General features: G+C 55.7%; 3 protein-coding genes across 8 annotated transcripts; 2 read left to right on the top strand and 1 right to left on the bottom strand.

The window, feature by feature from the left end:
* Positions 1-1,248: 1,248 nt before the first annotated feature.
* Gng13 (G protein subunit gamma 13) lies at positions 1,249-3,176 on the top strand. 2 transcript variants are annotated; one of them, XM_085832897.1, is made up of 3 exons: positions 1,249-1,352; positions 2,757-2,888; positions 3,020-3,176. In XM_085832897.1, the coding sequence occupies exons 2-3, from the start codon at positions 2,791-2,793 to the stop codon at positions 3,123-3,125; spliced, it is 204 nt and encodes a 67-aa protein (XP_085689023.1). In that variant the 5' UTR covers positions 1,249-1,352; positions 2,757-2,790; the 3' UTR covers positions 3,126-3,176. The 2 variants fall into 2 exon arrangements, with proteins under 2 accessions (XP_085689023.1, XP_021004783.1); XM_021149124.3 differs by lacking the exon at positions 1,249-1,352 and adding an exon at positions 1,544-1,656.
* A 35-nt stretch (positions 3,177-3,211) lies between these two features.
* Positions 3,212-11,495, bottom strand: Chtf18 (chromosome transmission fidelity factor 18). Of its 2 annotated transcripts, none has more exons than XM_029470869.2 (22): positions 11,334-11,495; positions 11,028-11,210; positions 10,788-10,935; positions 10,464-10,632; positions 9,985-10,077; positions 9,847-9,899; positions 9,601-9,739; positions 8,639-8,848; positions 8,113-8,210; positions 7,754-7,877; positions 7,514-7,662; positions 7,330-7,423; positions 6,953-7,051; positions 6,755-6,885; positions 6,193-6,340; positions 5,151-5,375; positions 4,917-5,066; positions 4,693-4,823; positions 3,959-4,103; positions 3,746-3,877; positions 3,462-3,519; positions 3,212-3,377 (listed from the first exon to the last, which is right to left on the bottom strand). In XM_029470869.2, exons 1-22 carry the CDS (start codon positions 11,422-11,424, stop codon positions 3,241-3,243), a joined length of 2,907 nt encoding a protein of 968 aa, XP_029326729.1. In that variant the 5' UTR covers positions 11,425-11,495; the 3' UTR covers positions 3,212-3,240. The 2 variants fall into 2 exon arrangements, with proteins under 2 accessions (XP_029326729.1, XP_021004781.1); XM_021149122.2 differs by having other exon boundaries at positions 11,028-11,207.
* Positions 11,496-11,802: 307 nt separating this feature from the next.
* Positions 11,803-15,595, top strand: Rpusd1 (RNA pseudouridine synthase domain containing 1). Of its 4 annotated transcripts, none has more exons than XM_085832948.1 (6): positions 11,803-11,934; positions 12,339-12,478; positions 12,610-12,733; positions 12,913-13,015; positions 13,140-13,241; positions 14,495-15,595. In XM_085832948.1, exons 4-6 carry the CDS (start codon positions 12,994-12,996, stop codon positions 14,902-14,904), a joined length of 534 nt encoding a protein of 177 aa, XP_085689074.1. In that variant the 5' UTR covers positions 11,803-11,934; positions 12,339-12,478; positions 12,610-12,733; positions 12,913-12,993; the 3' UTR covers positions 14,905-15,595. The 4 variants fall into 4 exon arrangements, with proteins under 4 accessions (XP_085689074.1, XP_021005074.1, XP_021005073.1 ...); XM_021149415.3 differs by having other exon boundaries at positions 12,268-12,478; XM_021149414.3 differs by having other exon boundaries at positions 12,290-12,478; positions 14,495-15,594.
* Positions 15,596-20,036: the final 4,441 nt, after the last annotated feature.

Below are 20,036 nucleotides of genomic sequence, written 5' to 3'. Positions count from 1 at the left end.
CCCTGAGGCCTGGCACCATTAACCTTAAGCTCCTCCAACCCCCAAATCCATGATAAGTAATCTCTGCTCCCTAGCGTGCCCCAGTTCCAGAGATGCCTCCTGATCTAACCACATGTTGCTGCACATGAGGGGCCAGGGAAGCTTGGTGACCCCATTTCACTGATCAACACCAGGGAAGCCTGCTGTGTGACTGATGGTCCTGAGAGTCCAAGGGACGGGGACCTGGTCTGTCTTTTGATCATACCTGCAGGGGTCCAGGCCATCTCCTGGGCAGGGTAAGCTCTGAACTGTTTCTGTTCCTGACCTATCAACTCTGACCTATCCTGTTGTCTAGGTAAGGGCCACTCAACAAACCTCCAGCCCACAGAGGACCCAGAATACTTAGCAAGGTACTGGCCCTGCCTCCCAGGACAGGCTTGCCCCTCCCCCACGGGTTGCTGTTGCAGCCTGCGTCATATGAAGGTCCCCAGAGCACAGTTCCCACAAGAGTTGGTGAGGTGTACCTCTGACGGTAACACTGGGGAAGGGAGGCGCTGCTCTGGTTAATTGAAGGCAGGGCTAGCCCCCTGCCCCATTACAGAGTCTCTGAGAGGTGGCTGCCGCCAGCCGGGCACAGGGCTCAAAATCCTGTGGCTGAGGAAGTGCTCTTCTCCCTACCCAAAGGCCATCCAGCATCAGCTAAGAAACGGACCTACTCTCCCCCTAAGCTAGCTTTTAATCTACCCAAAGCTGGAGATGAGTGACCCTTCACACCTGAGGCCATCCGTGGGTTCCTTTGAAGTCATTGCCTGGGAATGAGGAAGGCGCCAGAAGGTGGGAGTGCTATGGAGGGAGGCCTGAACCCCTTCTAGGTGAGGTTCATGTCGTGGAATTCTGCAGGATGCCCCCCAGCCTCCCATAAGTGGACAACACTGAAGGTCACCTGCACCCGGTGGGCTGCAAGACCACAGTGGGAAGTGTTCTGTCCCCCGCCCCCTCTTCTCAGCTGCCTGCATAGGAGTGCCCTGACCAGAGAAGCCTTGTTGGGTGGGGCATATTTTGCTGTTTAGGGCTCTGGTCCCAGTAAGTATCACAAGATTGTCGAACTGGGTTGCCAGCAGTTGTAGCTGACCCAGGAGAGACGGGACTAGCTCCCACTGCTGCATGTCCCACCCCAGGGGAGACCTGCCAAAGCTGTAGGAGCAGCCCAGGGAGCTCTTGGGGTCAGCCCAACCCTGTGAAGGCGGTACCAAGGCCCCAGGTGGCAAGAGTGGGCGGGGCGGCTGCCTGGGCTCCCCGGACTCGGACAGCCCAGCCTCACTCCACAGATCCCTCGGCCCTTGTCATCTCTGCTTTTGCTGTCTCCTCCAAAAGTAAGTCCGATGAACAGAACCCTCACACTGAGGGGGAAACAGACTCCAGGGCTCTAGGGCTTGACCAGGTGGGGCCCCTAGGCTAATTCTAACTACTGGGACCAGGGCAACTGCCTCCGGGCCTCAGGGGCGGGGCGGCCGACAGATCGAGTCCAGCGGCGCAGGAGCCATCGCTGCGCGACGGGGGCGCGTCTGTCCTGCGCCGTGCGCGCCGCCCGCAGTGCCCGTGTGCGCCGCCGTGCGCCTGGCCGGGGGCGTCTCGGGGTGCACCGGCGGCCGGGCTCCGGCGGCGGCAGCAGCGCAGGTAGGGCCAGTGGTGGGCCATGCCCCCAGCCCAGATGCTCCCATTGTGGAGGACCCGCAGCTGATCCTCCGCCCACGTGCCTGTCGGCGTGTGGGGCGCGGGAGAACCTAGCAGGGTGGGGCACTGTAACTTGGGGGTCTCTAGGAAAGGTACTCTGCAGGCGGCCCCACACTACCAGGAATACTAGCCCACCCAACCTCTCACTGGTTCCTTCCGAGCCCTGCCAGGACCTCTTTAGGATGGGCCACTCTAAAGGCTGGGTCCTAGGCTCTCCCCAAGGCCAGCTCAGCTCAGTATCCCGGGATGGAAGCTTTGCCCGGATGTGTCTGGTACTCGGTGCCAGACCCCTCTCAAGGTCGTGGAAGCTGTGATTGGAGGGAGAACCGGAGACTTGGTCTTTTGGAGTGCACCTAGCTAGGGAGGGGTAAAGGGAGGCCCGTTGTTGTGCTCCAACTGACAGCTCTCCCTAGTCAGGTCAGTGACTGGGTCTGAAAACACTGGTCTCAGGAAGGCTACCCACCTCCCAAGTCCTGGGCTTGCTGAAAGGCCTGTGTCCCCAGACATTCTGCACATACCCCACCCTACATGCAAATTGCAGACAAATCCTCCCAGCCCCGCGATTAACTTGGCCTCTCGGCCTCTTTACCCATGCAAAACAGGCATCCAGGAGGGCCAGGCAGCACCCAGCATCTCAGGGTTCTCATCGCACCCAGGGTGTGAGTTAGAAGTGGGTCTGGAAGGAGGGTGGGGGCTGCCCTGAGTACTCAGAAGTCCATTTTTTAATCTCCCTAGGCAGGAATGAGTCTGTCCTCCCAATCCAGGGCTGGGCCTTCTCAGGCTCATTTGCCCAGCCAAGAACGGAAAGTTTGCTCTGCAGCTAATCAGCCCCACTGGGTAGAGAAGGCCCAGGGGTCTTGTTAGTGGGTCCCTGTGGCCCTCTTCAGGCTCTTTGCCAACATCACTCCAGACCTCAGGAAGGACCAATGGGTGGTATGATCCAATGGGCAGCAGCTCCCAGGATCTCCCTCTGTTCTGGGGTTGAGGGTGGCATGGGGGTGGGGGCTGCAGACCCAGCTCTTTTCGCTTCTCCTGCCCATCAGCCTCAGGCTGGCTACCACCGACGCCCCCGACGCCATGGAGGAGTGGGATGTGCCCCAGATGAAGAAGGAGGTAGAGAGCCTCAAGTACCAACTGGCCTTCAAGAGGGAGATGTCGTCCAAGACCATCCCCGAGTGAGTGCCCCATGATGTCTGTCATTTACCTGTCCAGCCACTACTGCCCCTTGTGTGAACCAGGACCTCACACCCCCAGTGGGCAGGTGCCATGGGAATGACCGACACTCACTGAAACTCCCCACTCACAGGCTTCTCAAGTGGATTGAGGATGGAATCCCCAAGGACCCCTTCCTGAACCCAGACCTGATGAAGAACAACCCTTGGGTAGAGAAGGCCAAGTGCACCATCCTATGAGCCTGACCCACACTCTCTGTAAGGTGTGACTTTATAAATAGACTTCTCCGGGTGTCTCTGCTTTAGTCCATTCCCTGTGGGAGCCAGTGCAATCTGATGTCCTGGGGCAGTGGGGCTACAGCAGGTCCCTGATGTACAGGCTGCGCCGAACAGCATTTGAGACGCCCTCGTTGAATCGGAACCACACTTCACTCCTGCCCACTGCCACACCCATGCGCCACTCGTCCGCGTCCTTCCGGGGGGCCTCAACCTCTGCAGGGACCAAAAGGTTGCACCTCAGCAGACCCCAGGCTATGTCTCCACCCCCCCCCCCTTCCTTCTGTGACCCACACACACCTCTGCTCGGGACTGCCACTTTCCTGATGACCACACGTCCAAAGAAGTCCCTCTCAGGCTAGCAGAAAAGAGGGCCGTCAGGTTGCCAGTGAACAAGCAGGCACACCTAGGCCTTTCCCATGTGAGAGGAGACTCCCAAGGCCTCTGAGCAAGGCCTGCGACTAGGAGGACCTCTACGAACCACTGCCCACTTTCTGAGCTCAACAGGTGGCTCCTTGGGATCGGGGCAAGCCCCACCCTCCGGTAATCATCTTGCTCCAGCCCTACCCCCAACACATACACACCTGCTCCTGCACGGTTGCTCTCTTCATGATGTGTTCTAGGCGCTGCTCATGGTTACGTGGGGCAGGCTGCCTTGTCCCCTTTTCCCCACTGTCTGTCCACAGACTTGCAGGCCCTGAGGAACCCTGGTCCTCCTGAATGGAAGCATGAGAGTCGGCTAGCCAAGGCCAAACCACTGATGTTGTATGCTGTTTCAACACCAGGGACAAACTTACCTGGGGGCCACTTCGAGCCAAGGCCAAAGCCTCTGCCCTCCGCATCTTCTCCATTTCAATCTCCCGGGCAATAAGCTGCTTAGCCTGGTAGGTGAGGGGCTTTCGGGCAGGTAGTTCAGGGAAGCGGCAGACCTCTTCCACATTCCTGCCCAGGTGGGTGAGGCAAGATACCACGGTACCAGTCAGCAGAGGTAATCTGCCTATTGCACCAAGTCTAAGAGCTAGGGTGTGGGGTCAGTAGAGCCAGGGTCTGCCTATGGCACCAACCCATACACCAGATTCAAGATCTTGGGTGTAGGGCAAGGTCCTGACAATGCTACAGCCTAACCCCATGGCAGCTGGGGGTTCTCCAACTATAAGTGGAGAAGACAAGGAACATGCACGGGGCTACAGAAAAGGAGCAAGAACAGGCAGGGACACTGGGACCCTCACTAAACTGCAGGATACCAAGGTTGCTACTGCTGCTGTGCCTCGAGCCCTCTAGAACCCCAAGGAGCTTCAGACACACAGGCTATCCACCCTGGGATGGACAGAGGTTATATGACCCCTACACTGAAACTTGGAATCAAAATTGTGTCTGACGTAGGATGAGGCCTAGTGCCAGCCACATCTGTGCCAGGCCTAAACTGCAACCCACAACACCTTGGACACCTCACCAAGACCACACTGGCTTTGGCACACACACACTGCATGTCCCCAGGTGTCCCCCCTGCCCCAGGCACAGGGGCACTCACGGCTCCAGCTTGTAGAGGTACTGCCCATCAGGTGTGCGCTCCTGATGGTAGGTGAGACTGTAGGCAAGCATGGTGCCCACAAGGCTGGACAACTGCTGCTTCTCACGGGCACTGTACAGCTGTGTGCTCACCTAGGGTCAAGAGGGCACAGGTTGGGCAACTGGACAATGCCCAGAGCCACCTGGACCACAAACTCCACCCTTTCCTCCGTATCTGACACTCACGGGGCGCAGCTTGGGTGCGAGGACATCCAGGAGCAGGCAGAGAGTATCTAGAACAAGGGCCTGTGGTGTGGCCCGGCTACGCGTGGCCGGTGCCATGCCTGACACCAGTGTCTGTATGTGGTTCCTTGTCTGGCTCATCCGAGTCTGGGCCTAGGACAGAAAGTGAGCCGGGGCCAGGGGAGCAGAAACCCCCCAGGAGCCAGACCCTAAGCACAAACTCTGCAGATGGCACACCTCCTGCTGGCTGCTGGGGAAAGTGATTCGTGGCACATGGCTGGAGGCAAAGAGCACGTGGAAGGCCGCAGGCAAGAAGGGCAAGTAGCACAGCAACTGGAAGCTCTGGCCACGGTGGGCAGCCTGCTCCAGCAGGTCATCAAAGGCCAGCCAGTCGAGGGCACAGCACACGGTGCTTAGGCTGGAGTCCCGAAGCCGAAGGCGTAGAAAGTTGTCAAACAGGCCCTAAGAGCGGTGAGCAGGCCATGAACCCTGCAGGAGTAGGCAGGCCCTGACCCCCTGACGCCCTCATCTCCCCAGTGTGTGTGTGCATCAGTCTCGGGACCCTCCCACTAGCTCCTGCTCTGCGAAGTCCAAGGGGTAGGGATCAGCTGCCAAAACCAGGGAAGGACCTTACTAGTCTAATGAAGGCCCTGAGACAAGTGAGGAGGCGGCATGTGCTCCAGTTCTCCACCCTTCCGGAAGTTAGAGCAGAAAGCTACATCCTCAAAATTCAGGACATAGCTGCCCCAGCTTGCCTGTGCGAGTCCAGTTCCCACTGGCCATACCCCATACGCCCTCTAAACTGCTCATTTCCAGATTGTCAGTGGATTCCCAACCACTAATCCAAAGCTGCTTAGAGCTGGAAGCAGCTTAAGCCAGGCCTTTGGGGAGTAGGGGAGGCTATGTCTCTTGCTCAAGTGCATACCTCTCTACCTGCCCTCCATACCACAGGCACCCTCCGGCTACTATCTAGTCCCTGTAAGCCCAGGCCCCAGCATGGACCTCACAGGGCTCTCCAGATGGTTCCCAGTTACCAGCCCAAAACTCATCCTTAGATGCCTAGGCTCCCTGCCTTCTGTCACCTCCAACATTATTCCTTTAGTTCCCTTTTTGGGCCTGAGGGTCCTTCCTTGTGGCCCATCCTTGATCCTCCCCTCCCCTCAGATGCCTGACACCTGTCCATCCACACCCTTTACTTTGGAACCCACCTAGGACATCTCCTGCTTAGTATCTACTCATTTAGTACTAGCGTCACGAGAGCTGAGGTGGGCTCAGGTACCTGGACAACCTTCTCATGCTCGCCCGCAGAGGTGGTCACACGCAGGATGTTGTAAAAGCGCTGGGAGGCCAAGGTCAGAGAGCTCTTGTCACCATCACTGAGCAAGAGAGCGTGGGCTGGCAGCATCAGGTCCTGGCCCACGATTCTCCTGAAAGTAGAGGGTGCTGAGGCTGGGGCCACGCCCAGTGGAAGCAAAGGTGCCGGCAGCCATCCTAGCCACATTCTGTATGCTGGAGGGAAGCCCTGGCTGGCCTGTTTTATATCACTCTGAAGGTACAAGAGTCTCCAAGCAGGGCCATCTAGGAGCAAAAGACTTTCCCTGAACTGACCAGGGTAAGGTCAGGGAGGGTCGCCCTCTAGGCCACAGATTTAGGAAGCTCTAGCCAACTCCCCTTGGGGTAGAAACTGGGCCCCCAACCCAAGTCAGGACCCTACCAAGAGGACACAGTGAAGCCAAACAGCTGTCCTGGAGCCCTGGCGGCATCAGGCGGTGTCTAAGGGCTCTAGGCAACTGAGACATCTGGACCAAGGCTGGCCCACTCATACCACCTGGGCTACCTACCTTTGAGTCCTGGGCAACTGGAAGACCTCTTGCCATACAGAGAACAGCCCCTTGCGCTGGTCCTTCAGGCCGACATGAGTGGTCTGCACAGCCTTCACACTCAGCTCCCGCCGGCCCCTCCCATACAGAAACTGGAAAAGGGCGGAGTAAGCAGCAGCCATCTCACCCCACCCTGCCTCACCCAAGCCACGTGCCCACCTGCAGGGTGTTGATGCAGGCACGGATGTCATTGTCAGTCTTCTCACAGAGGGCAACCAGTGCACCCGGGTCAGAGCGCATGCCATGCTGCAGGGAGATCTAGAGGCGGGATAAGCACTAGAGTGTCTGTCCCTGCTGAGAGGACCCATGCCCAGTCTAGCACACCCTCAGAGCCAACCCTGTGGCACGACCTGGTTCCCTGGATGCCGGTAAACAGCTCTGTGCTGGGGGCAGCCAGAGGGTGCAGGGCAGGTCCCGTGATAGGACTATACTACAACCCGACAGCTCAATACAAGACAGAACCAAGGTGCTCAGAGGGGAGGAACATGGGCGGGGAGATCGGGATAGAAGCTGCCCCCCATCCCTGCCCTGCTGACCTCCTGGAGCCGCTGCACCAGCCTGGAGGGCAGAGTTGGGGGGACGTGGAGCAGAAGAGCCTGCTGCTTCAGCTGCCTCAGAGAAGGTGTGAACCTGCAGAACAGGACCTGCGGTGGGCCACGCGAGAAGGCAGGCCAGAGGACCCTTTTGCCTATGAAGGCCCCATACCCCCACCACACTCACTGATCATTGCAGATGCAGATGATAGGCCTGGTTAGGAGACCCCCCTCGGCCCTGCGCCGCCGCCCCCCTGTGGCCACAGCTGTGCCTCCTTGCTCGGCCTCCTGCGGACCCTTGCGATTCAGGATACCCAAAAGAACGTTGATGGCTGCCTTCAGGGAGGCACACAAGAGGTCAGTAAGCGGAAGCCCCAGTGCGCTCAGCCTGCCTGACCACCCACCCATGTAGAATGCAGAGACCCACCGTGGGGGCCCCGTCGATCTCATCAATAACCAGGCAGTTGGGCCTCCCACCCACACCCAGCACCGACTCCATTTGCGTAGCTGCTTCAATGCGTGTACGGAAGGCCTCCGGGCTACGGTCATCACTGGAAGAGCAAGGCCAAGAGTTACTAGGTAGCAGCCAGCATCCCAGCAGGATGCTATGAGGCGCTCACAGGATGTAGCTACCACCAACTTCAGGGAGCCATGAAAAACATGCCCCAACCCCAGCCACCTACATCCAATATCCAGGACCCTAGCCCCACCCACTAGCCAGGGTTTGAGAACTGCACCACAGGTTCAGCCTCACAGAAGCCCCAGACGAGGGTCTCCTCTACTCACCTTGCATTCATCTCTACCACGCAATACCCTGCATGCCTTGCGACCACATGTGCCAGCGTGGTCTTGCCTAGTCCTGGAGGGCCACACAACAGTGCCACCTACAGTCAGAGAGGAGGACAGACTGCCGATCCCTTAGTCTCCAGGGAGCTCCTGGCCAGTAGCCAGGTACTGGAAAGAAGGTAATCACTGTTCCCCATACCCCAGCCATCACATGAGAACACCCAGAACACTCAGTAGGAGAAAACCCTGTGCATGCAGCAGGTTATGTGGGGACCTGACAGGAACGGAAGCCCGTCCCCCGCTGCCCAGCATCCTGTGCTGACTTTATCTAAACCCTTAGGAGAATGGATTTAACTTCAAACTCACAACACTAGCACTTGATGCCAACCCTGATGTCATTGAACCCACAGACTCTAGAAGAGTTAACGATGCCTCACAGGCTACCCTTCCCCCAAAGAGACGACTGCAATAGCACTGGCTACCCAGAGGGCAAAGCCCTAGGTTCAGATAGGCCAGGTGGGTTTACCTTCTGCCGAGGCCTCTGGCTAGGGTCTAGTTCGGCTTCTAGCATCTCCTCCAGTGCCTGCTCATGGCTTTTCCACTTGCCAGGGGCTGTAGCCTCCTTCCCAACCCGGGTGGGCTCTACACCAGGTCTGGGCTTCCGGGCAGGCCTCTCACGGCCAAACACCACAAGGTCCCATAGCTTCAGCCACTTGAGTAGGCAGCGGTTGGTAAACTGTAAGAGCAAAGCCTGAGGGTGGGCCCACACTTTTTTTTTTTTTTTTTTTTTTGGTTTTTTGAGATAGGATTTCTCTGTATAGCCCTGGCTATCCTGGAACTCACTTTGTAGACCAGGCTGGCCTTGAACTCAGAAATCCGCCTGCCTCTGCCTCCCGAGTGCCGGGATTAAAGGCGGTGTGCCACCACGCCCGGCAAGCCCACACTTTTAACACAGAAGGTGACACTGAGGCTCAGAAGGCCCAGGCCCTGCTTATCAACAACTTCACTGAGGCCTCACCCCAGGCCAAGCTGGCACCAACTGAGGGAGAGCAAGAGGTCAGGCCAGGACCGTGCTTCTTAACCTGTGGGTCACAATCCCCATGGGAGTCAATGACCCTTTTATAGGGGTCACCTAAGGTCATTGGAAAACAGATATTTACATTACAATTCATAACAGTAGCAAAATTACAGTTATGAAGCAGTAATGAGAATAACTTTACAATTGGCGGTCACCACAACAGAGACACTGTATAAAAGGCCACAGCGTTCCGAAGGTTGAGAACCACAGGGCTAGGACATCCAGACCTCCAACAAAACCCACAGCAGGTCACAGTCAACAAGCAGTAAAACAGGTTTTGTGCTGACTCAGAGTCCCAACATCATCCTTAGCATCCAATGGCCCACCAACACAAACATCAACTGGACCCTGGACCCTTCCCCTTGCTGATACGGCAAGGCGGTCACCCATGAGTGAGAATGGGAGCTCACATCATCACTGAGCAGTTCCGTGTAATGCTGAGGTGCAAACTCATCCACCCAGAGGCAGTGCTGAGCGGTGTCCTGGCCAGGGGCTGGCTCCTCCGCAGGGGGCCCCTCAAGCACAGCCTCCTCTCCTTCAGACCTGAGGCTAAAGAGACACAAGTCCTGATTCACCACAGAGGGGACACAGTGACCGTGCCCACCAGATATGCCCAAACTGACAAGTGTTCCTGGAGTGGGAAGTGTACGAGTCACCTGTGTAGAGTGGCTGAAAGCTGTTGGGCATCCTCCAGCAGTTGTTGCCGTCTCTATAAAAACAGGATAGGCTGGGGTCAGGACAAGTTCAGCCAGCACCAGACTCAACACACAAATTCCCTACTCCACTAAACCTACCTTGCTGTCAACTTGCTCCTTCAAGGAGGCGAAGGGGACACCCAGCAGGTCCAGTTGGCCACAGCCTCGCCAATGGACATCTAGAAGAGAGTTCTGGGCAAGACAGATTTGTCATCTCTGTAACCCTCCCAGGTCATGGAGGCATCCACAGTGCCCCCCCCCCCGCTGACAGAGGGACAGAAATGACCTTTCCTAGTTAGAGAGGAGATGGATACTGCCCTCAGATGGGCCTGGTCCAAGGGAGGTCAGCTTTAGGGTGAAGAGGAAAAGAAAGACAGAAAGCTAATATATGGGGTACAAGGTGGCACTCTAAGGCCACATAGCCTCAAAAGTAGCACTGCTGTTTCCAACACTGGACTACCCGGAGTGCCTGCTTCTAGCAATTCAGATAGGTGAAACTGGCCTCAGAGCCTGCTGAGAGTCTACTGGCAACATAAAAGAACCAACGCCATGACAAACCCCATGCTATGGTCACACACCTGCATCCCAGGGCCTACGAGGTCAGCCCGAAGCACCAAAAAGGCCCGTTCTCCACTTGTGGATGTCACATTGATATAATCTTCTAAGATAGGAGGTCTTCTCAGAACAGGATTGCGGGGACTTGGCAATGTCTGCATGAGGTCTTTGTCAGCATTAGCATCTGTGTACCTAGGAGAGACAAGCAGCTCCCTGTCACTCTCAATGGGGTGCCTGACCCGCACTCACTCCTCTTGCTGTCCCGTCCCATAGACATCCACTTCCAGAGCCTCATCCTGGGACAGGCAGCTTTCCAAGTCAGAATTACATGCCCTTAAGCAACACACCCAGCATCCCACATCTCAGGGAAGACCTCTGGACTCGGTGGAGGGGTAATGTCCCCAGGAGGGGAATCTGGATACAAGAGCTCCTCCATATCTGGCTCAAAGTTCAGCTTCTTCACCACGTCCAACCTGGGCCGTTTGACCATGGGGCCTGCAGAGACAGAGGCAGAAAGAGGTGAAAAAATAGAAAACTGATCCTCAGAATTCCCCGACTTTAAGTGCTCAGTCCCCAATCGGACATACTGGAGGGCGCGAGCTGGTCCCTACGAACATTCTTTCTAGTATTGCGGCTGACATTTCCTGGCGACCCTGCGGGGCAGGGCCGCGGGACAGTGTCCCCACCAGCGATGGCCTCTTCGAAGGTTAGCGGAGGGCGGCTCGCTGGAGTTTGGAGGGTCCCAGGAGGAGCCAGGTCCCGTGTTCCTGCTGAGACAGAGGTTGACAGCAGCAACACACATCAAGAAGCGAACTCCCAGCCGTTACCAATCCCATCCACACAGCTCTCCTTGCTGCAGCAGGATGCAATCACGACCCGGGACCCGCGCCCACCTTCCAGTTCAGCCAGCACTTCGAGCTCAGCTGCGAACTGGTTTTGGAAGTCATCCTCCACACCATACAGATCTTCCTCGTAGTCTTCCATGGAGCCAGGCCACAATTCCCACAGCTCAGAGTCCCTCAGAACTTCCCGCGCCGCCGCCACCGCACGCTACCCCTCCCCGAGAGCCTCCAATACCGCCAATCAACAGCCGACGTTCCCAGAGGCGCCCGCCATTGGCCAGCGGGGAAGGGCGGGTCTTACTCCCAGAGGGCGGGAGGAGAGGAATAATAGTTCAATGGTTGAAGTGGAGGACCTAGAACGCTTTCTATTGGCCTGTACAGTAAGTAATCCGTGGGGGAGGCGGGGAAATAGGTGGGACTAAAAAAGCGCGTGCGCAGACTATTCGGGTAGGGCCTTACCATTCTTCAGTGGGCGGAGCTCCAGGCCCGGAATACCATTGGCCAGTACGACCATCCATTAGGAAAGTGGAATGGGCAGGGTGAAAAGGCGGAGCTGCGCGCCAGCCAGGCCAAGACCTGGTTCCTAGTATAGGGAAGCAAGGTTGGATGCAGAGCTGAGAAGTGACATCCTGGTCCCTTGGCCCTGTTGCAGGTAAGTCCTAAAGGGTCTGCCTGTGGTCACAGGCTGGTGGGAGGCAAGTTAGGGAGCGCTTGAAGTCCTGGGTGGTCCTGGGCAATAACCTAGCGTGAAGTGTGTAGGCGTGAGTTGGACAACCAGGCTGTTTATTTCACTTCAAGTCAGGGAGAGCTCCCTAACCCTGAGTCCATGGCAAGTCAGAATCACCTGACCTTGGCCAGACTCCCATTCCGGAGCTGACACCCCTGGCATGGGCCCTTGTGGAAGACATAAAGGGTTCCAGCAGGTGCTGGCCCCAGTAAGTGTGCACAGTACTTGAAGTCCAGGTCAGGCACCCTCCTACCCCAGGCTCACTCCCACCTGCGTGCAGCCCCACCATGGAGCCTGGCAGCATGGAAAATCTGTCCATCGTGTACCAGAGCAGCGACTTCCTGGTGGTGAACAAGCACTGGGACCTGCGCATTGATAGCAAGACCTGGCGGGAGACCCTGACCCTACAGAAGCAGCTCCGACATCACTTCCCAGAGCTGGCTGACCCTGACACCTGCTATGGGTTCAGGTACACAGCCAACATGGAGAGCCCCACTGCAGCATCCTTCCAAAGGATGCTGGGACACTGGACTCTGCCACAAAGGTGCTAACCAGAGCACCACAGGGTCCAGCCACTGCTGCTCTTCTGCCCGTTCCCAGGTTCTGCCACCAGCTGGACTTCTCCACCAGTGGGGCACTGTGCGTAGCCCTGAATAAGGCAGCTGCGGGCAGTGCTTATAAATGCTTCAAGGAACGGCGAGTCACCAAAGCCTACCTGGCACTGGTAAGTCCTGGCCAGTTCCTGGGATGCTGTGTGGAGACCCAAGGCTCACAGCCTACTCCAGCAGGCCTCTCAACTCAAGCTCCGTGCCAGGCTTATGTGTCTACCTAGAGCTCAGCCACATTCTTCTCAGAGATGACAGTGTGGCCCAGTGAGCTGCATGTGATGTCCTTGCTCGACAGGTCCGAGGCCACGTCCAGGAAAGCCAAGTGACGATCAACTATGCCATTGGCAGGAATAGCGCGGAGGGGCGGACCCATACCATGTGCATCGAGGGCACTCATGGTAATAGTGGTTTGTTGTGGGGGCCATGGGCATGTCTCCAGAGCCTGCGTGAATGGGAACGGCCAGACAGGTGGAAATTGGAGTTGGCTCAGGCTGTAGGGCTTACACTTTACTTTTCATCTAGGTTGTGAGAACCCAAAGCCAAGTCTCACAGAGCTGCTGGTCCTGGAACACGGCCTATATGCTGGTGACCCTGTGTCCAAAGTGCTGCTAAAGCCACTTACAGGTATGTCCAGGGCAGGAGTTCATCATATAAGAAAGGACCCTGAGGTATAGGCATTGTGGCCTGCCTGGGGGTATACCAGGTGTGCGGGCAGAGCCGATAGCAAGATCCTTGCTGGTGTTTGCATGTACCCTGGCTGTCAAGCTGATCTCTCCAGCTAGATCAAGGGTCTGTCTCCCTGGCTATGCCCTTATGGCCCACCCCGACCAATCTCTTGACCTGAGTCCCAATGTCTGATTTGTAGCAAGAAATATAATGAATCCCATACCAAGGGCCTGCCCCACCCTGCCCTGCCCTGCCCTGCCCTGCCCTTCCTTCGTAGTGGCACAGATCTGCAAAGCAGCTAATCAGAAGAGAGCCGAACTTTTCTTTCTTCTTTTTTTCTTTTCTTTCTGTGAAGCTTTGACTGCCTTGGAACTCACTCTATAGACCAGGCTGGCCTCGAACTCTGCCCGCCTCTGCCTCTCCAGAGGGAGTAAAGGTGTGTGCCATGACAGACTAGCAAGGGGTTCATTCTTTAAAAAAGAAGACTGGGTAAGCAGGTGTGGTAGCATTTGTAGCACCCTAGAGATAGAGGCAGGAAGATCAGAAGTTCACGCGCATCTTTAACTACGTGAGGTGGCTCAGCAGGCGAAGGCGCTCTCTGCCAAGCCAGACAGTCTGAGTTGGAGTCCCAGACAAACATGGTGGAAGGAGAGAGGAGAATCTTAGAAGGTGTCTTCTGAGCATTGTGAAATGGTGGCACACGCCTTTAATCCCAGCACTTTGGAGGCAGAAACAGGCAGCAGATCTCTGTGAGTTTGAGGCCCATCTGGTCCAAGACAGCCAGGGCTAGTTTGAGGCCAGCCTGGTCTACAGAGTGAGTTCCAGGACAGCCAAGGCTGCACAGAAAAGAAAAGAAAAAAAAAAAAAATATATATATATATATATATATATTTATATATACCCTGTCTCCAAAAAAGAAAAAAAAAAAGGTTGTCTTCTGATTTACTTCAACAGTGTAGCATCAAGCAGGCACATGTAGGAACAAAGCACACACACTCAAAATTAAATTATTCTTTAAAAAAAGGGAGAAAGAAGACAGTTCATTCCTCAGCACTGTAACACACAGCAGCAAGCCGGGGGGTGGGGTGGGGGTGGGGCCTGCCCGGAGACTCCACAGCCAACCCAGAGAACTTGTTGGATACTGTAAGAGCAAGGGATGTGACAAAGAATGGCTTTCCTCCCAGCCTGACCTCCCGTCCCTGATCCCATAGGCCGGACACACCAGCTTCGTGTGCACTGCAGTGCCCTTGGCCACCCTATCGTGGGTGACCTGACTTATGGCCAGGCTGAGGACCAGGAGGACCAACCTTTCCGCATGATGCTGCACGCCTTCTACCTCCGCATCCCCACACAGGCAGAGTGCGTGGAGGCCTGTACGCCTGACCCCTTCCTGCCTGCCCTCGATGCCTGCTGGAGTCCCAGTACCTGTGTTCAACCCCTTGAACAGCTCATCCAGGCCCTGAGGACTGACCCTGACCCCGACCCTATGAGTGGAGAGCCAAGGCCCTGCAGCCCCTCCACCCCACAGCCCAGGCCAGGTCGGCCCCCTCCTGAGACGGAGGCACAGAGAGCATCGTGCCTGCAGTGGCTATCAGAGTGGACACTGGAGCCAGACAACTAAGGGCCTCTGGGCGTTGGGGGTTGAGAACTATACCATTCAGCAGCTAGGCAGCCATGATTGCTGAGGACAGGGTTTTTGGGCAGTGGGAGAGATGTCCAGTAGGTAAGTCTTCTCTCGCTCGGCATTTCTCCAGAGGAAGCTCAGGTTTTCCTTCTGGTACAGCTTTCTGCCTCTTTAGCCCCAGGCTTGCCCAAACCCCTAGCCAGGAAGGGCAAAGCCAGGAACAAGGATCCCCCAGGGCCCCACAGTGCCTGAGAAGGACCATCCTGGCATTAGCCTACCTGGACTTGGGTCACCTGCAGCCCCCAACCTGTCTCTTGCTGCCTGCCACTGTCATGTGCCTTTGCCTTTCCTGAACTCTGCCAGGGCCTCACCTCCTCTGCCTGCATCTAGCGCTTGGCCCCAATGCATGGGAGTGTGTTGGGGCATCTACAGAGGCATCCTCCATGCATGCCCAGTCCTCTAAGCCTGCCATGGATGCCGCTTCTGTTCTATGGGCTCCTAGCTGGAGCGTTGACATGTCACCACCTGCCTGGCTTCCACATAGCCATAGAGTATCAGCACCAGCCTTCGGGTCCTCTCCTGGGAGCCTTCTGGGCTTCACATGTCTGCCACAACACAGCCACAGCACCCTGGCTGTAGCTAGGGTCTAGGATTAAGAATAAATGTTCAGTGATCAATCTTGAGAGTGATCATGAGCATGTCTGGTGTGGGGTACCCTTGACTGAACCTGGTAGACCTCTAGCCCGTGACTGCTTAGCAGGACCCACTATAGACCTCAAGGTCATGGCTGCTGCCGCCCTTCCTTGCTCACAGGCGATGAGAAACTTGAGGGTTCTCAGTAGGGACCAGAAGATGGGTCTTAGGCCCAGGCCCCAGAAGACGCCTCCCAGTTAGGAGCATTATAGCAGCTTTCAAACAGCCTCTGGGAGAGCCACTGTTCATGTTGGCCTGTAGCCTAGGTGCCCAGCGTCCCAGTGCTCATGGGAGGGACATCACAAAGCCAATGTTCCCTCTGAAGTCTGCCTGGCTACTGCTCAGTCCCTCCCCGTTACAGTGTCTTCTCAGCTGCCCCCACTCTTGGCTTTGGACTACAACTCCCGTGATGGACCAGACCAGAAGCCATGCCCACTAGATCTTGGTAGAGATTTCATGGAAACCAGGGCCATGAGGCCCTGCTTCTGCTTCCTGTGCCTCAGTTTCCCAGTCTGCAAAAGGAGAGCTTGGAGTAGACTGGAAGGCTGTGCTAGCCCCCACTGGCCACTCACGAGGTTTTGTTTTTTGTTTTTGGTTTTTTGGTTTTTTTTCCTTGTCTTTCCATGGGGAGACACAGTTCTTTTCCTGTTGTGCCTCAGGATGTCCCTCGGTTAGCACAGGCCTAGTCATAGTGGTCATCTGGAGGGATGGCTCTGCAGCCCCAGGGCACTGGGCACTCACTTCCCTGGCAGCCAACTCCTAAGCTCTCACCTCTCTTCAGCAGCTGTCATACCTGTTATCACCACATGGGGGCACTGCTGGGTCCTGTCTGCCACTGGACTCTAAGGAGCATGCTCCACAGCCTGTGACCTGTAGGGAGTGGGGCTGGGCCAACCTCACAACTTTATGGTTCTCAGGGGTTCTTCTCTGTCTGGCCTCAGGCAGGGATCTATCAAGACTCCCAAAAGACTTTCTTCAGGAAGCTGAGCACCAAGGCACATGCCAGATACGGGGGCAGCTCCTGCATAAGGAGGCTGCTTTCAGACAGAAAAGAGAGAGCCATTGCCTCTGAGAAGCCAAGCCAGCACCAATGGCAAATTATCCCAGAGGGAACAAGGCTGGGCTTAGCTCAGCTTAGCATTCATGAAACCCTGGGTTCCAACCCCAGCAGTACATTCAAGCAAACAAAGCAACAAACAATCCTCTATATGGTGGTGCACACCTGTAATCCCAGCACTCAAGGGTGGGAGGCAGAAGATCCCAAGTTCAAAGTCACCCTCAGCTACATGGCAAGGTAGAAGCCAGCCTGCTGGGAGAAAGCCTGTTTTAAAAAGCAGTTTTGGGGAGGGCTGGAAAGACGACTCAGTGGGTGACGACACACATGCTGTGAAAGTGTGAAGACCTGAGTTTTGATCCCCAGAAGCCACACAAAGCCAGACATGCGAGCTCACAGTCCCAAGTTTCTACTGTGGCATGGGAGGTAGAGACAGGAGACTCCTTGGAAGGGTATGGGCCAGTTAGCCTGGTGTATGCAACTCTGAACTATAAGACTTATCTCAAGCCGGGCAGTGGTGGCGCACGCCTTTAATCCCAGCACTTGGGAGGCAGAGGCAGGTGGATTTCTGAGTTCAAGGCCAACCTGGTCTACCGAGTGAGTTTCAGGACAGCCAGGGCTACACAGAGAAACCCTGTCTCAAAAAACAAAACAAAACAAAAAAACAACAGCAACAAAAAAGACTTAAGCAATATGAAAGACAAGGCAAGACTAACACTTGACAGGACTGTCTTCTGATCTACACACATGCAATCACATTCATACATCCATAAACACATACATGCACTCACACATACACACGTGCACTCATACATAAACGTTTACTCATGTGCATACACACAAACACACATGCATTCACATACATAAACACACACATGCACTCATACATATACACATAGACATGCGCATGCATTCACACACAAGCACATACATAAACACATGTGCTCACATGCACACACATAAACGTGTACTCATACATACACATAAACACATGCACTCACATACATACACACACTTAAACACACACATTATTACAAAGAGAAAGCAGCAAATCCCCCATGGTAGGCATGGCCCTGGTGGAACAGGAAGCAAAGCAGTGACTGGCATCATAGCCAGCACCCTCCAGGGCACAGGAGCTTCAGGGCCAATGCTCCTCTCAACTTCCATGACCCATCCTACCTCCCAAAGGACAGGCCAGCTATGGGAGCAAAAGAATGCAACCTCATGCCACAGGCTCTGCCAGACTTGAGCTGTGCCAAGTGCCTAGGCAGCACCAGTATACCAGCTATAGCCTGCCCTCGGGGGGAGAACACCAGTGGTCAGTGTGAGGGGGAGGAGAGGTCTCTGAACTATCCCCGTAGCCAAGTACAGAGTGGAAAGTTGAGGCCATGGAGAAGTGAGATAGATGGAAGGCAGGCAGACAGACAGAAAGACAGACAGACCAAGTTGGAGGAAAGTTGGAACAGAAGGCCTGGGCCCTGCTCCAGAAAACACTCCAAAAACTATGTCTGCCTAGAAAAATCCCAGCCAGTCCTCATGGTCTCCTGGGCCCCTGTACCTACTTGATTAGCACCTGCTGCCATGCCAGATGGGATGTCACCTGCTGAGGCTCCAGAGTCCCAGTGGGGGACCCACCTTTGCACATTCGCCCTCATCTGTGGCTATGAGGCAGGCAAGGTTGGAAGGATATAGATCAATTAATTATACAAGGCTCCTTGGAGGAGGGGCCATCTAAGACAAGGCCAACCTGGCCAACACTTCAGACAAGGTCAAGCTAAGCAGGGGCAGTGTGCTGAAGGCCTTGCCCAGGGCTCTCTGGCAATGGCACTTACTGTGTGCCCTAGAGCCACTCACTCAGCCTCTCTGGGGCCCCCTATACTCAACTGGAAAGTCAGGATTTGAACTAGCGCAAGGCTGTGGGAGGGTTCAGTTAGCCACAACAGAAGAGAGGGATGGGATGTGGCCATATCAGCTATGACTCTACTGTTATGATCATTTGTTGATCCTGGGCCTAGGGCTGCCCTAGAGGTCAAGCCCACACTGGGCAGCCAAGTATGTGACCTCTGCCTAAGCTAGAATGTGGAAACTCTCCTTCCTCCAGCCTACCTGGGCCCTGGAGGTAGGTGGAGACCCTCACCACATGACACCTCCTCCCAGGAGCCAGCTTCGTGTCCAGAGCAGCCTTTTAAGCCAAAGCAGGAGATGTAAGTTAGTGGTGGAGGACTTGACTAGCATGCTCAACTTCCTAGGTTCGATACCAGGACCACAGATGAATACAACAAACACAAAACAATTCCTTAGCCAAAACCAAGGTCAAACCAAGGTCAGCAATGGAGTTAGGCTCCATTGGCAGTCTGCCCTTGACCCCAGGTTAATACTGGGGCTCAGGGTCAGCCTATCCACTATATTTGGAACACTTTTCCAAAAGTGTCCCCAGGACCTTGCCCTGGCCTCCTGCTCCACCTTCCCTCCAACTTGGCCTGTCTGTCTGTCTGTCTGTCTTGCCTCCCAGAATGGAGGCCCCTAAAGTGAGTGCCCCTCACTAGTGCCAAATGTAGCTGCTGGGGACCGCTCTGTCAGTCACACTAGTCCAGACAGAAGCCCAGGAGCCCTGCGAGACTCATTCTGAGGAAGACTCGGAAACAGCCAAGCCATCTGACTCAAACCTAACGGGGCCCCCACCAGGCAGGACTCTGGGACTCCTGGGGGGACGGTGATCGGCTGTTACCACAGCTCCCAGCCTCGCACGGGCTACAAAGCAGACTTGGTGTTTACCTTTGGGTGCAGATGGTGATTGTGTGGCTTCAGACCAACACTTCAGGGGTTCAAGGCCCTGGAGCCTTCCTTCTTACTTCTCCACGGCCCCTTCCGAAGTAAGAGCTTCAAGTAGGCAATGGTCAGGGCTATGAGTCAGGAACCAGCTTGGGACACTCAGGACCCATCTGCTTCAGCCCAGAGGCTGCATCTCAGGATACACTCCAGCGGGTAGGCTGGAAGCCCCCGTGCATGCCTTCCTCTTACCTCACCCTCTCAGAGGCTTGCCTGGTGGAGCCGTCATCTTGGCCCTGGTGCTGATGATGGTGACCTGCGGTTTTGGCAGCAGCTTGTAGGCCCTGAGTGAAGTCATCCACTGGAATAGATGTCCAATGTATGCCTCTCTGCACACTCGCTCTGCTTCCCAGCCCACATGTCTGCATGGCACTGGGTTTTAGCACCCAGAGGATGGCGATGCCCACCTACCATACTTGTCTGTGTATGCCTAATGTCCAGTGTGGGAGCAGCTTGCATGTTTAAGCTCTGGGGATGCACAGTCTGTTCAGATACACCTATGTGCTCAAAGATGAGACATGCGTGAATTCAGGCTGCCCCTTGTCACACCCTG

This window comes from Mus caroli, unplaced genomic scaffold, assembly GCF_978045245.1.
Source record: "Mus caroli unplaced genomic scaffold, Mus_caroli_1 scaffold_18, whole genome shotgun sequence".
Taxonomy (NCBI): domain Eukaryota; kingdom Metazoa; phylum Chordata; class Mammalia; order Rodentia; family Muridae; genus Mus; species Mus caroli.
The sequence above is the reverse complement of the archived record's forward strand: the minus strand, read 5'-3'. Positions and strand labels throughout refer to the sequence as shown.